The sequence below is a fragment of the Diabrotica undecimpunctata genome, chromosome 1 (genome assembly GCF_040954645.1).
Source record: "Diabrotica undecimpunctata isolate CICGRU chromosome 1, icDiaUnde3, whole genome shotgun sequence".
Lineage (NCBI taxonomy): Eukaryota > Metazoa > Arthropoda > Insecta > Coleoptera > Chrysomelidae > Diabrotica > Diabrotica undecimpunctata.
Genome location: NC_092803.1, coordinates 208259573 through 208276963, shown reverse-complemented (window position 1 = coordinate 208276963; position 17391 = coordinate 208259573). Strand labels below are relative to the sequence as shown.

General features: G+C 34.7%; 1 protein-coding gene across 7 annotated transcripts in view; it reads left to right on the top strand.

The window, feature by feature from the left end:
• Positions 1 to 17391, top strand: part of jing (AE binding protein 2 jing) — a 386189-nt gene that overhangs the window by 360622 nt on the left and 8176 nt on the right. For all 7 annotated transcript variants that reach the window (XM_072521083.1, XM_072521085.1, XM_072521088.1 and 4 more), the window contains 2 exons: positions 7955 to 8134; positions 15530 to 15671. In XM_072521083.1, coding sequence (XP_072377184.1) covers positions 7955 to 8134; positions 15530 to 15671 — 322 coding nt within the window. The remainder of the gene's footprint in view (positions 1 to 7954; positions 8135 to 15529; positions 15672 to 17391) is intronic.

Sequence of the window (17391 nt, the reverse complement as noted above, 5' to 3'; positions counted from 1 at the left end):
TGTTTATTTTTGTTCTTTACTATGTGCATTAGGCTTTGGTTATTTCGTCTTTGCAAGGGTACGAGCTCCTTTCCATATCAGTTGGCCCAACATTAGATTGATAAGAAAATTAAATTTTAGAATTTCCTAATTATAGAAAATATTTGATAACGTAATGAAAACTATTGATTAAACGGAATAATAATAAATTAAAAAAAAAAACACATAGAATATGCAACATTAACAAAAAAAAAATTGAAAGTTTGCCAGTGAGTTACATCCCCTTTATTTTTAATGACATCCACAATTCTTAAAGGCATAGTTTTTACCAAGTTCTGACAAAATTCTTATGTAAACGAATCCCATATTTCTTGCAATTTTTCCTTCAATTCGTTGACGGACCTGGCAGGATGTTTTCTCAAAGCCTTTTTCATTTGGCGCCACAAAGTCTCTATCGAGGACAAGTAGGGACTGTTAGAAACCCATTCCATAAGTGGTATGCCATGGTCTTTAATACATTTTAAACTCTTTTTTCAGGTATGACAATCTGCGCCGTCCTGTTGGAAGACAAAATCTTCCGCTGATATTAAACGGTGTTCCATAATCGGTAAAAGAGATTCTTCTAAAATCTTCAAATATTTGTCGGTGTTTACAATCCCATCAATAAAATGTAACTTTCCCACACCTTTAGATGACATTCTGCCCCAGATCACAATAGATACAGGAAAATTGACTTTTCTCTTCAGATAGTCGGGATCATTGTGTGTCCAACACACACTTCAAATCTGGACTCATCACTCCAATACATTGAATCCCATTGCGACTCAGGCCAATCTTTATGCTCTTTTGACCATCTTAGTCTATTTTTCTTTTGTTGTAATGTTAAAAGTGGCTTTTCCTTAGCCTAAAATCAAATGAAATTTATTTTTTATAAGTACTAAATCATTATTTGTGGGCCTCTCGGTGACATTTTGATCTAGACACGTGTCTTCCAATAACGTCACTCCATACAATTTGCTCGTCGATTTTTCACTATAATGTGTCTTAATACCCTTAGATCTGCTTCGGTTATTTTACTTTATCGTACATTTCTAGGTTTAGTGACGACCGAATCTTTAGTTTTGTATCATATGACTATATTTCTTACACTATAGCGTGACAATTGCAACATATTCGCGATTTCCGAATTGGTTTTTGTAGAATTAAAAAATCTAATGATTATTAAACAAATTTTCTCATCGATAACTTTACCTCAACCCATTTTACAATTCACCAATGGCAAAAAGCTTTACATTACTACAAAATACATTTGACATTAACTGACAATATTATTGTTATAAAATTTTTTCATAGCTACCTCTGGATTTAACGGAATTATGAAAAAATCAACGTAAATGTTGACATAAGTGAATTTTTTTTTATTGTTGAAAATAAATAAAAAACTTTAAGGGTAATGTTTTTAATAAATATGAATAAAAATGCCATATTAATTAATATGGGAACTTATAAAAACATGCAGAGTATAATTTGTAATTTAATAATCGACTTAAACTGCAAATTCTATAGGTGGCCAACTGATATGGGAAGAGACTCGTATTATCCACCTTTTCCTGAATTTCTTATGAAACTTTTTTTGTGAATAGTCCTTCGTTTTCCACCTTACAAAGATGCTTTCTTAATGTTTCTTTAAGATACAAGCAGTCATTTAAGGCATTTGTATTTGCCTTTTTATGACACGATGTTCTGTCTTTGTTAACATTTGAAATTGTATTTTGTGCATTGTTTGGTTTAACCGAAGAATTTTTTTAGTTTTTTACTAAAATTTTACTGACTGCCAATAGTAATGTCCTTAGGTGAGTAGTTAGGGTCCTAAGACATTGATCGCTTAGTATAACGCGATATTCTGATGATTTCTACCACTCAAATGGTCAATTACTTTTCGGGACTCGAATAACTCTTTTTCGGAATCCATATTGTTTTTCTTTTATTAGTACTTCGATAAGATCCATTTTTTTATAGTTTCCTCTTTACAATTCCTTGTATGCATGGATCTGTAGATTTTCCATCGTCCTTATGATTTTCTTCTTGAACTTATGTCGTATATTTTTCTCAAATCTATCAATGTAATGTAAGCAAACTTACTCTTCTCTTTTTTTGTCGATTAGTAGTTGGATCATATATATATAGGTAACGGTTAAACTTCGAAAATGGTTAATTTCGACATTAACCAGTTAATCTTGACTTTAATCAAAATATAATGTTAATTTCGTATAAAATTCAGAATTGGCATTAACAGGTTAATGTTAAGTTTAACAATTCTCCTTGGTTAATATTGAATGATGTGTTAAAAAATAATACAACGTTGCCAATTATATAAAAAATACCTGTTATTATCCGATTGGAGTATTGAAGGTGCTCTAAAAATTCAGAAAATTTCTATCAAATGTGTAGCTACTTCATCTGCCTTCTTTCAAGTTAAAGATCTTAATTGCACGATTTTTTTAAGGTGATCCTGATATACAAAGATGAAACGAAATGGTCCATTTTTGTTCTTCCTCCATGGCCAATACTTAAATGTGCTTCATACAGAATATCAAATAATTCCCCTTTTTTACGTAATATAAAAATTTCGGCTTACCTTCTTGCAAATGAACAAAGTTTGAAATCATTTCTCACACAAACGTCGATATGACAACGCTGTTTTCTCAGCTTGTCGTTTTACTTCTTTCACTTGATTACAAATTAAATCATATTGTCATCCCTTTTTGTCTAAATAATTTTATCAAGATTCTCGTAAATCCTGCCTTTAAATTCATTGAATATATATTGAATATTTAAATTTTCACTGTCAAATAACAATGCCTATTTTGCACGAATGCCACTTGATTACGCATCAAAACAATATGGACCTTAAAAAGACACTTGTGTTAATGTCGAGATTAGCCGGTTAATGTCCGATTGAAGGCTGAAGATCGTTTATCTTCCGATGAAGACTGGCGAATCTCGATATTAACTGGGTAATATTGAGATTAACCTGATTTTGAACGTTAACCGTAACATATATCTGCCCTGCTAAGCTGAAAGGTCCTAATTGACAAAATCGCAGTTTTGGTCCTAACTGTACTGGGTGGTAGCGAAAAGCACTCTTTATCTTCCTTTCAAAGCTGCCTTAAGCTGCCCTATCTGTCATTAAATAGCTGTTGTTCTGAAGTGATGCTTTTTGTCCTAAGTTCAAACTAAAACCTGATTACTAAGCATTACGTCCTATCTGATCTTTACAAAACTAAAGTGTCCTATTGTAACTGATAGGACAGTCAGTATTGCAATATGTAATGCTAAACAAAATCTAGCATGCCCTAAGTGACAGATAGGAAATATTCAGCATTGCACCTTAAAACAACATAACCTAAAAATCGAAAGTGTTTTTTAGTAATGCCAGTTTTTAGTGTAGGGAATTTGATTTATACCTCGAAGTAAGTACCCAATTAATCATTATTATTTATTATGCTAGATAATAGTACCTCCATGACTGTTTTAGGTGCCTCTTATATTTACTTCCGTTTTTATTTTCATTACATTAACAGGTTAAGTGCAATGAGATGCCAATACGGACTCACATAAAAGTTATGTACGGACCGCGTGATACCGACGTGGATTCACTAAAGGTTCGTCAATGCACACGTTTTCCTTTGAAAAGATGGCAGCCTTGAATGTATCCTTCAGTCTGCTAACCAAGGGAACGATCTTCTGCAAACGGTCATCTGTTGTTATTGAATTATCGTTGACATACAGCGTTTTCTACAATAACTGGAAGCGATTCCTTGACATTACTTTTTTGATATTATTCACATAAAGATCATTCTTTGACCAGTACGAATAAAAAGATGGAAAATGACATAATCCCGTATAACTATACCCAGGAATCGTTTTATTTCAGCAACACCAGTGTTGTGCCACGCGGTAATACGTGCGTTTTTTTTTTCTGATTTCTTTCCTGGCACTGCAGGGCATAACGATTTGTTTCTTCGAAATAAAAATTAAAAAAAAATCAAAATCAGTTGAACAAAATAAATTAGATATTTACTATCATGGATAAAAGACCATCGTCTACATAATATTCGTAGAATTGAAAGGGCGATTTGTTGTAGAAGTTTTTGTATAATTGTGTATGAAAATCTGCAATGTAAATTTTCGCTGTTGACCGTCCTCCAGACAATAGCTTTATTCATTGCATTGGATAATATTCGTTCTTCTAAAATTTCCTGTTCGGAGACTTCAGAATGTTGGGCAATGACAGATTCTATTGCAGCATCAACACGTTGTCCGAAATTCGTATGTTCTTTTTCTTGACTGGTGGACGCCGATACATCTTGTCTCAACTGTTTGGTATTTCCGGTCACACGTTTTCTTTTTTTATTCTGTTCCGGAGTACTCGATTTATTTTCACTGTCATTAGAATCGGTTGGTTAGTACTCGTCCGAAATGCCAACATTTTTCAAGTTTTTGTTGCTCTTTCTCTTACGACTGCATTGTACCACTCTAATCTAAGTACTGACAATAAAAACGCAACCCTTGCGACGGCGCCTTCGCTTATTAGATTTGCCGACACGTTATCAACAGAAATAGACAAGTCAAAGCGTGATGCCACGTTGGACTCTAATAGGCATTTTGTGATAAAAATCTTGCTGGTGGCCGAGAAACTCCAACGTGGACTCTTTTGAAAAATGAAATGTTAACCAAAATTCGCATTTTAGTTAGATTTTGATTTAAAAGTTAAAGAAAGTAACAGAAATACTTAAAAAAAATGATCGACCAATGAAGACATTAAAATATTCAATATGATAGCACTTAACCTGTTAACTGTGCTGGAGCTGGAACTTACTGTAAATCTTACTGCAAAATTTTCAACATGCAAAACTCGCTTAAACAGTTTAATAATCTAATCCGTAAATAATTCTATTATTGATTAATTAAGGAACAAGCTACATATTATGTACTTCTGTTTTAGCACTTTTTAGTGTTGATGAAATTGACTCATGATTGCAGTAGTTAGGTTAGTTAACTTATTTAGTAACCCATTAAAAGCGTATAAAGTATTGCTTTGTTTTATTCTAGTATGACTACCAACGCTTCCACCAGCCGTGGCCGTGAACTGGTTAATCATGCCTTAAATAGACTATTAAAAGAACGCCTATATGTAAATAAAAAGATTGTCAATACCGAAAATGTTAACAATGATCCCGACTACGATCCAAAGCAAGACGATTTTTGTAGAGTCCTCTATCTTCTGTAGCGTCTGCAGAAGGCTGTATCAGTGATGAAAATGACGACTGCCTGTCCCACACTCCAGCTATGTCTGATAATGAAAGTTTAGTCGAAGAAGATGTACACCAAAAAGGGAACAATTAGAAAGAGAAAAAAAAATAAAACAGCACTTGCTGAGAGAAAAAATCAGAAATTATCATCTATCGCTTGTGACCACAAAATAAAATAAAAAAAAATCCTGTAATAAAAACGACGAGATGTTAACAGGCAGTATTGGGAAATTAACAAGCAAGCTCAACGTTTGTTTGTGCACGGTAATGTTAACAACTAAATAAAAGAAAAAATACTGTTGGAACTGATTCGCGTCGCAAATATACGTACAAATATTATTTACAGTATGCTAACGGATTAAATATGCAAGTATGTAAAACTTTTTTCCTTGCCACTTAAGGCTATGACAAAAGTAATGATCGATTTTTTAAAAATATTAGGTGGAACTGATAATAATAATGCTATTGTTCCCAAACATGACCAACGAGGCACCAATCAGCTCTGAATTTTATTGACAAACAACCGATCGTTGAACCTATAAATAAAGTCTTTTCGACCTACCGTATCTCATTATCGTCGGGAGCATACTCGCAATCGTCTATACTTACCAACGGATATTTCAATTACAATGACGTACAATGAGTACAAAATAAAGAATCATGATTGTCAGGGTAGTTATGAGTTCTATCGTCAAGAAATTGCAAAACTTAACATATCGTTTGCACAACTTGGCTGTGAAGAGTGCTTCGAGTGTGCATCAAGTGATCTCCATAAGATCGAAGCTAATCATATTAATCTAACACACAGTTGTGTAGTGTGTGAAAACTATGTATATCACAGAAATAAATATATTACTGCTAGAAAGAGATGCGGAATCGCAACGAAAATCGTCAGATCTCATAGTTTCAGCAGATCTTCAGAAAGTGATAATGCTTCCAAGAGCAGATATGTTTGAAGAAGTCATTTTTACTAAGCGCATAATTGCTTTTAACGAAAGTTTTTTTGTTGTCGGAAAAGGTAGGGACGTCCGTTCTTTAGGAATTCTGTGGCACGAAGGGATATCAGGAAGAAAAAAAGAAGATATAGTGTTTACTTTCTACGCATTCTTCCTAAAAAACGGGGATAAAGAATCAATAATAATTTGGCTGGATAATTGCTCGGGCTTTTTTCTCTATATAGTAAGTACTACAGAAGTTAACTTAAAACAATTAACCATAAAATATTTTGTGCGCGGACACACGTTTATGTCCGTGGACCATTTTCACCACCATGTAGAAAAATCATTAAAGAGAGCCAAAACTGTTTGCGATGCTGTAGCATTTGACATTAGACATTTCTATGAGGAGACAGATTCCAGTTCAAAATACAAATTAAAAAAGGTAACACCACGCTGATATCTCAATAATATTTCGCTCGCAAATTTCACGAGAGGCGAGAAAACGTTAAAATATAAAAACTCGTATGACACAGACGATTTGACAGAACTGAACTTTTTGACTGCAGGTAAATTTAAAACCGGTGTGACACTTCCGCCTTCACCAACATCTAACCGATGAATTAGTCAAGATAGAAAGCAAAATTTGCTGAATAACCTACAAGCGATAATTCCAGCCAACAGGATAAACTTTGGCGAATAATTACTGGTAGGCTATGCAGCTGAAGAGGACGAAAATGGAGAATTTCAAGTTTTTTTACATTAGCTATATTAATTTTTTTTTATATGTAAAACAATGTCTCGTTATAAGTGCAATAAAAGTTCGTTATAATTTTTAATAAAATCCTAAGCTAAACCGTCCTATCTATCAAAACTCATGTAAGCTCAAGTAACCCTCACAGTAATAGGAGGACTTAGAGCAGAGGAAAAGTGACGTGCCAGGTGACAAGTGACATATGTCATGACGACAAGTGGCATACTAGTCGGGGATGGGGTATTTTTCTGTTGTGTGGAACACTGTGGTCCATCCTCTATCATGGATTGTAATTCCATGTGAATTACAAACTTCACATGGAATTGACCATATACGAATGCAAGAACTCGTGGAGGTGATCACAACATCATAGAATAAAAAAGCATTATTTTATATATATTGAAAAACATTAATATCGTGTCAGTAATCTAATCAATATATCTTTAATAATGTCAGCTTGTTCTACATCGTTTTCTGTGTGGTTTAAAAGTTGCATATCTCCTAAAAAACTCAAATGTTTATTTTCCAGGTATATTGTTCCATATCAGATATTTTATCCAAGAATTTGTGTTGCACTTACTCTCTTTTGGTTCTACGCAGTTTTGTTTTTATATTATATATTGTGTTATCTTTACTTTATTTTCCTTATACTTTATTTTTTATCGTTTTCTCTTTGTTTAATTTCTAAATCCCTATATTTCCTTGTTTCCTTATGTATAGTTATACGTTTTATAAATAATTTTATGTGTTCATACAAATACATCTCAAAATAAGGCATATCATTAATTTCATATAGTTTTAAAATGTATTCAAGTTAAAATTTTAATTCACACATATCAATATACGTCTCAGTATTGCTTTTGATGCCTTTGGTAAGTTACAGTACCAGCTTCATTTTCCGTAAACGAAAATTAGGTTGTTGCTAATTTCTCTTTGCCCTAATTGCTATTTAACATCGTCATATTTCACAGGTAAAACATGTGATATCTCAAGCAACTCAAGAGCACTATGTGTGCTTATGGCTAGGCTGTAAAGTTCATGGTAGGACTTCTTGCTCAAGATCTTGGTTAGAAAGGCATGTGTTGGCGCATGCTGGGACGAAACCTTTCCGATGCATTGTCGATGGATGCGGCCAAAGATTTAACTCACAGGTAAGTCGACATCCTACTAAATTCATTTTTATTATCGGTTTTTCCTTATTGGTTACGAGTTGAGTGGCTTCGATGAAACAATAACATTATTTAAAAATACTTGTTAACCCTTTATTTGGCAAGCCTTAATATAACAGTGATTTTTGTGAAATTGTTGTTTAGGTAGTGTGATATGGTATATCAAAAGGCATTTTGACCATTTTTATATTCTTTTTCTAAATAAGGGAGTGTATCCCACAAGATATATACTCAAATATCCAAATTTATTGTTAAAATTTATTATGTATCCTATAAGAATCATAGTCTAAGATTGTAGGTGAAACTTCACAATAAAAGCAGAAACTAAAAGTCCTAAAACTAGTTTTTTAATAAAAAATGGAAGCAAAACTGTTGTAAAACTTATTTATGTGCTATTATTAAAAGAATTAAAACAATTTCTATCTTTACTAAACACTATCTAAGAGAACATTTTGAACATAACCAATGTGTCTCTTCTGATTTGCAATACCTACACCTTTTTTTTTTCGTCTTTATAGAGGGGGGTCTGGAATCTTCAAAAGACATCTCAGTCCAGGACGCCGCCTGACTAACTTTAGTACAGGATTCGTCCTTCGTACTCCCGGCGATAGTTCCCGAGGTACTTTAAAATGCCCTCTCGTCGCCGAGTCTACGCCGAACGCCTACCTGCTAAACCAGACCCTCCTCTGTCATCCAGCGATCCGGAAGCGGAATGGCCGCTGTAAGGCCGGCATCACTTCCGAAGCACTACCTTAATTCATCCATTCTCCATTCGTATACATCCACACTATATTCTTCAGCAAGGAGGCTCCCTCTCTCGTTCCAGGTACCGTGTAGAAGACACTCATCGCTCCTAGTTCGGCATCATTCCCAGATGGGAATTTCCTCCTTCCTCATAGTCTGATTCGGGCATTCTCTAACTCATACAGTGTGACCCGCTTTTCTAGCTTCACCTTTCAGCATCATTCAACATTCACCTACACCTGCCTTTGGTATCATAAATAGGAAAATGATTTACATTTATCTTTATCAAATTGTATTTCCTCTGATGGTCTCCGCAGAACGCACTTTTAAATTTTGTTAATTTCTTTGTTTCGCTCGGCAAACACTCTTATTTTTTCTGCCCTTTGCTGTTAGAGCCTCTGCTATGCACTGTCTAAAATATTTGAGAGTATAATCTTTACACGTGTGTTGTAAAATATTTGTATCCTTTCTATATAGAATTCCGTCCAACGGAAGACAGTCCAGCCAATGAGAAAGAACGATTTATCGAACAACTTCAAGAACAAATGGATAAGAGAAAACCTAAACAAGAAATAATAATAGTGGGGGATCTAAATGGAAGAGTCGGAAAAAAAGACAATGACAGAACAGTTGGTCCATTTGGAGAAGACACAATTAACGACAACGGAGAAAGATTGGTAGAACTATGTGAAGTAAATGATTTGAAAATTATGAACGGATTTTACAAACACAAAAATATACATAAATACACATGGACTCAAGAGACAAGAAAACTAAGATCCATTATTGACTACATTATCATGAACCACAAAAGCTCCATCAAAGTGAAAGACATCAGAGTGAAAAGAGGGGCAGAGTGTGGAACAGATCACAAACTTGTGGTGGCATGGATGGAATTCCCCTATATCTGGACAAAACAAAAACATACATCGATTGTTACAACGGGAACGACAATAAACGAAAAGAGGCTCAAATTACATCTATTGCAGGAAGAATCAATAAAAGATTTATACAAAAGAAGACTAGACCAAAAACTAGAAGAATTCAGATATGACACGTTAGATGAAATGCATGAACACATAAAAACCTGCCTGATTTCAGCGGCCTTAGAAGCTCTTGGAGAAGACGACCAAAGGAACACCCATCAGAATATCAAATTAAGGGAAGACACATTGAAATGCATAAAAGAAAAGAAAAAACTACACATAAAATACCTAAACACCAAAAAACAGGAAGACTTAGACCTATATAGAGCGAAAAACAGAGAGGTAAAGAAAAGAGTAACAAATGAAAAGAACGAACGATGGGAACAAGCATGCACAGAGATAGAACGACATATCGGAGGAACGAGAAATTCAGAATCATGGCGAATATTAAAAGCACTTCAACGAAATAAGACAGAGAAAACCCAGATCGGCAAAATTAGTGAAAACGAGTGGCAAGAATACTACGTAGAACTACTTACAGAAAACCGTCCCCAATTTCAGGAAGAGAATATAGAACATGCAGGAAATGGGGCATACGACCAGATAGAAATAAGCCTGGCAGAAGTTAAGAGAGCAATCAAGACATTGAAGAACAAAAAAGCCAAAGGACCCGGAGGAATACCAAACGAACTAATTAAAAACGGAACGGAAAAGTTATTCCGCATGCTACATAGAATGTTCGAAAGAGGACTAAATGGAGAAGAAATACCTGCGGAATGGACACAAGCATACATCACATCCATACATAAGAAAGGAAACAGGAAAAAATGTGAAAACTATAGAGGAATTAGTATAATATCGTCGGTAGGTAGACTTTACGGGAAAATTATTAAAGAAAAACTAGAAACTGAAATAATAGGAAAAATTGGAGAAGACCAAGCAGGGTTCACAGTAGGAAAATCATGCCTAGATCATACGTACACATTAGAACAACTGATAGAGAAGAAAATGGCAAAAGGTAGACCGGTCCATCTGGCCTTTGTTGATCTAAAGAAAGCATATGACTCAATACCTAGAGTCAAATTATGGGAAGCAATGAATGATCTCGGAATCCGACAAACACTAATAAAAGCAGTTAAAGCACTATACAAAGAAAACAAAGTAGCTATTAAATGTGGAAATAAAGCCTACAATCCATTTAAGACGACAAAAGGACTTCTACAAGGCTGTGCTACGTCCCCTACTCTGTTTAAAATATTCTTGGAAAAGACACTCAAACCATGGAGGAGAAAGTGCGAAGGAATGGGCATACCAGTAAGAGACGAATACCTATACACCTTAAGTTTTGCCGACGATCAAGTAGTCATCGCACAAGATGAAGAAGATCTCAGCTTTATGCTCAGAAAACTAGAAGAAGAATATAAAAACAACGGAATGGAAATAAACTTAGAGAAAACCGAATACCTAACAACAGAAAACAAGGATATGAGAAACCTAGAGATAGACGAGGGAAGACAAATAAATGGAACAGATAAATTCAAGTATTTAGGAACCATAATATCGAACCAGGGAACAACAGAAGAAGATATAAACAACAGACTGAGACAAACAAGAAACTGTATAAGACAACTAAACTCAGTGTTGTGGGATAAGAACATTACGATAAAGACAAAAAAGAGAATATATAACACCCTGACAAGAAGTATCCTGACATATGGGTCCGAAAACTGGACAATAAACAAGAGAAATAGAGGTAGAATAAGAGCAGTAGAAATGGAGTTCCTGAGGAGAAGCTGTAGACTTACAAAAAGAGACAGAATTGAAAACGCAGAGATTAAGCGGAAAATGGGAGTGCAATCAGACATAATCGACTATATAGAGGAGAAGAGACTATCCTGGTACGGCCACGTCAGAAGAGCGGACAGAGGACGCTGGATAAACAAAATCACAGAATGGAGCCCGATTGGAAGAAGAAAGAGAGGAAGACCCCGAAGGTCATTCAGAGATGAAATCGACGAGGCTATGGAGAAAAGAACCCTGCGAGATGGAGACTGGAATGACAGGGAAAATTGGAGAAAACGGTTGAGTGAAGGAAGACAGTGAAAACTGTGGAAATCCTTAGTAGTAGTAGTAGTAGTCTATATAGAATCCATGCGTTATTTATAGAAATATCTACCATTTGTGCAAATATGGAGAGGTACCAGCGACGAGTTTTTAGGGGAATTCTGTAAAGGCTTACCAGCATGTCCATTAGATCTACTCCACACATGTGAGAATTGTAGTGTTTTATAAGAGAGGGACAAGGGATTTCAATTTTTGCTCGCTGACTTTTATTATATCTTGTTTGGACAGGTGTAGAAGATATATACGTACTAGCTAGGACAACAGTTTGTTGTCAAACCATTTCACAGCATTTGTTTTATTAATGTTGTCACTTCTTAAACAAAACGACCCTCTTCCTTTTTTCTTCAGAGAGTTATCATCTTCTTCAACACAATTTTTTAATCGATCGTTTCTCATTGTTCCCGGGACTAAAATTCCATAATCATGGCGAAGAATGTAAAACAAATCAAAACTTGAAAATAAATTATCAACATAGATAATACAGAGCGCCGGTGATTTCATTGATGTGTTAGAGCAAGAACAACTTTAGCCCCTTTCAATCCTAAGGATTCTTCTTTTTGTGAAAAAGTATGCTGACTAAAAGTTTCATCCGCCCCATAAACTATGAAATCGTACACAAACCCTGAAATGTTTCCAAACCCTCTAATAAATATTTTAAAACCTCATTTTTTTGGTTTTGATTCTATGTACCTATTGTCACGTCGTCGTGAACCAGCCTCTTTCCCTTTATAAGGGACTATCATCTCGTCGATACTCTGGCGTTTGTCTTCTATAATACAACAATTTCTTTTCACTATGTCCAAAACTGGACGAATTCGGTAGTACTGATCGTTGTTAAATGATCGTTATTAAGTGAATATATCGGCGAATTTTCTGATATTGTTTGAGAGGCATTATTTCTGATATTTTATCGTACCTGGCGTTTACACTCTAGTAGTCCAAGTATGATGTCATCAAAATCTGTATCGCTATAAAGTCACTTATCTCATCTTTAGTAACTCTTATCGACTTGCCTGTTTGCTGAACGGAATAAAGGTTTGTATTGTTAACAATCAACTCTAATAGATCTTCTGAAATATTCTAATGGTGACTTTAATTCACCCACCACAGAAAAGTTATTTTCGGGAATGTTCACAGGATATTGAAATTCTTCTTTCTTCCAGTGATATTCAACCAAATTCTGTCGTTTCGTGCGTTTCCTTTTTAGTTTGCCTGTAGGTTGGTTAGTATTGTCGTTAATCTCTTTAGATGGTCCAGGTATCTGATGTTGTGATCGTGTTTTTAGAGGACTCGAAATATATTTAGCCGCACTATAAGCAGATTGATTTGTTGGTAGCTCTGGATTTGAATGTTCAGTTTCGGATACTGAATCTGTATCTGATAATGTATCAAAAATCTCTTGAACTTCAGAACTTTCATCGGTTTCAGAACTTTGAGTTCTAAATGGTTTAGTATAACTTTCATTTTCTTCATCGCCCGAATCATCCATATCAGATGAAGGTGTTGGAAGTAGTGCCAAAATTTTTTCGGACCTTGATGATGTCATATTGGTATTTCGCTGAAACCAAGGAAACACTATACTTATATAACTAAATGAATTCATTTTGAAACGTTTCATTGAAACAAATTCTACTAATGTAATTGGAAATGAAGTGTGGGATAGGTACAAAACAAAAAATATCTCACAATACTGAATATATGGCAAAGTAAACTATAAGATACATAACAAAAACTATATCTTTGGCAAAGTAGATTATAGGATATAGCTTAAAAAATGGTTCGGAATTGTCACTTGTGGATATTTATATATAAATATTCATAATATGTATTATCACAACATTACATTTTCAAGTCCTGTATTAAAACAAAGTACTTATTTTCACACTAATACTGAATAAAACTTACCAGCCTTTTTCTAATCGCCGTTCACTAGGCAACCATCTTATAAACAATTGTGACTAACTTTGAGTGATCACTATAGATGGCTTATATATCATCACTTAGCTTTCTGAGTCTATAAATAATAAATAATAATAATAGTGAGTAAATGATTTAAAAGATAGACAATTTGAATATTTGAAAATGACTATGAGTAGCCTATAAGATGCAAATCCAAATTGAGGATTAAAAAGTGAAATTTCAGTTTTTTTGATAAGTTTTCGTATAAATGCGAAAAAATTTACTGAACAATCAAGAACAGACAAGAAACGAGAATTATAAGAACATACTCGGATATGTGGACAAAAAAACAAAAAAAAAACAACAATAAGATCCAAGCTATCTCGATCAGATTTCTAATAGTCCAGTCGTTAGAGATTTTTGATCTTTTGAAACGAAACGAACAAGCTGAATTTGCTTATAAATTTTGTACTCTCTGCAAGTGCTAATACCTGTATATACGAGGCGTGTTTTTTAAATAAGTACCGTTTTGGATGATCTAGAGTTTCCCATTTAAATGATTTGATGAGATCTTTGGTCTGATTAGCCACATGTGGACGGGCATTGTCATGCAGCAAAACGATACCCTTACTCAACTTGCCACGTATTTTGTTCTGGACTGCACGACGCAGATTTTTCAATGTCTCACAATAAAACGCTGCATTGATTGTCTCATTACGAGGCAGAAACTCCACTAGCAATACTCCTTTTCTGTCCCAAAAAACTGTGCACATGATTTTCCGGGCAGAAATTGTTTGCTTAAACTTCACTCTTTTGGGTGATGATGAATGTCGCTATTCCAGGGATTGTTGTTTCGATTCTGGTGTGACGTAGGCCACCCACGTTTTGTCACCAGTAACAATTTGGTCTAAAAAATCTTCACCTTCACTGTGGTACCGCTCAAGGAAAGTCAATGCACTGCCTAAACGTTGGGTTTTGTGCAAATCCGTCAACATTTTTGGAACCCAACGTGAACACAATTTCCGGTAATTCAAGTTCTCGGTAACAATGCGATACAAAACACTACGAGCATACTGAGGAAAGCAGTCGGACAATGATAAAATTGTAAAGCGTCTGTTTTCTCTCATCTTTTCGTCCACTTTCTGCACCAAATTTTCATTAACGACCGAAGGACGCCCATTCCGTTCTTCATCATGCACATTTGTGCGGCCATCTTTAAATGCTTTCACCCATTTCCTTACCATTCCATCACTCATAATGTTTTGTCCGTAAACATCAACGATCTCACGATGAATATCGATCGGTTTTACGCCTTTAGCACTAAGAAATCGTATAACAGCCCGTACTTCACAATCAGCGTGACTCACGATTGTTGGAGGCATCTTAAACACTGGAGTAAACAAGTATACAATGAAGAATCAGACTGTAATGCCGTCAGTGCGTAGACAAGAGATGTAGGTAACCAGCGCTCATGCGCGGAACGCCGACCGTAGCGCTGCGGCGGCGGAATCGCAAAACGGTACTACAAAACATGCCTCGTACCAGGATTACTTAATTAATAACACATGTCTGTAACCAACAAGATGGTTGAATATAAGTTAGGTAGAGGTCTGTTTAAAACCAATAGATATTAAGAACCATACGGCTAATAATTGATTTAAAATGCATTGTTTTAATCTTACAGTTGACGTTGGAGAGGCATGTCAACAGCCACTTCAATTCGGACGGTAGCCCGAATAATAACCTGAAGAAATCACCAGAGAACAACTGCAAGCTATTCAAGAGAAACGGCAAACGGATAAGGTTTAGAAGACAACCATGGTCAGGTAATATATTTTATTTAATCATAATTATAATGTTTTAATTAAAGATAATTAGAGTGACAGCCGATATAAAATGATATCAAAATCAAACGTGGGTTCTGACAGGGATGTATACTATCACCCATGCTGTTTAACGGAGAATGTATCAATAACATCAGTTTTATTAAGAATGCAAAGAGGAAAAGAGTTGTTAACCACAATAAAAACAGTCAAAATCGAATACTTTGGTCACCTCATGAGGAACGAAGAAATATATGGGTTGCTGCAATTAATTCTACAAGGAAAAGTAAAAGGAAAACGAGGACCAGGAAGGCGAAGGATTTCCTGGCTGAAAAATCTACGTACGTGGTTCTGAACGACAACAACAACCACAAATCTTTTCAGAGCAGCAGTTTGCAGAATACATATTGCCATAATAGAGACTACAAGAAGAAGATTGACAGCGAAAAAATCATTTCTGATCACCCACTGAAATATAGTTCTTTTCGTCGCAAATATTTTAGTAGTTATTATCAAATAGTTATAGTTTTAGCTGAAAATTGTGTTATGAGCTATTTTCTTCGGAGGCTTATTCTGTTTAAAAATATTTATTTGCTTATGTCATGGTCATAAACATAACTTAAATTTGACGTAAGCCCTGGTAGTAATTTCGCACTAAAATGAGACTTGTACCTATCCTTGTAACAAATTACATTTTGATTGTATTTTTATTCCCTGTCCCTGTCATTAAGTTGTTCACAGAAATCCACAGATGTGTGTGTGTGAGAGAGAGAGAGATGGCATTAGACAAAAAATCTTTTTGCCACAGAAAATTGTTATAAGGATGTTTAAATTTTTATTTTAGAATCGTTTATAAACTTGATTAGAATATTATATATAGATTTGTCAGAATAAGATAACAGATTGCTGATGTTAACTGGTAGGCTAATATTGAGATCAATTAAATCTAGATATAGGCTTCGAGTCTGTTCCCTATGATTAGGACAATCGAAAAATAAGTGGTTCAAATCTCCGACAGATTTACCATCACAAGGACAGAAAGGGGTTTCATAGATTCCAATCCTATGCAGATGCTCTGGAAAGAGGCCATGGTTAAGTTTTAACCGGGTTATTAACGAAGAATGTACTTTATTATAGTTAAAATTAAAATGGGGAATATTTTTTGGTAAGCATGGATGAATAGAAAAGTAATGGTTTCTTGAAGTCTTCTGAACCTCTTTATATTTTGACATCCATCTTTCCCTGCCAATACTCCTGATAATAGAAAAAAGATCTTTAAAGTAGTAAAAATTTGTAATTTCTGATATCTCAGATGTATTTTTTGCCATACCATCCACTAATTCACTAATTCATTCAAAAAATCCACAGATGTAGGTTGTGTTATTTGTGAGTTTTCTATTTGGCCCTTTTTCTAAGACCTGTGGTTAATATAAATTTAACTCTCATTGCTTGTATTATTATTTTTACAGTTCAAGTTTTTTATGACATTATATTAATTTTTTCCCTATTCCTTTCGTTGTAGTATCTTTTAGAATTCATCAAGAAAGTATCTATCTGCGTAGCTACTATTCTGACATATAGGTTATGGATTTTGACAAGAGCTATGACCTTGTAAATAACAGGTAAACTTGTGTACTGCACCGGCATGACTCATTGCTCTTGTCAAAATCCATTACCTCTACAATATTTTATTTGATAGTACTTTTATCTTCTTTATTACAAA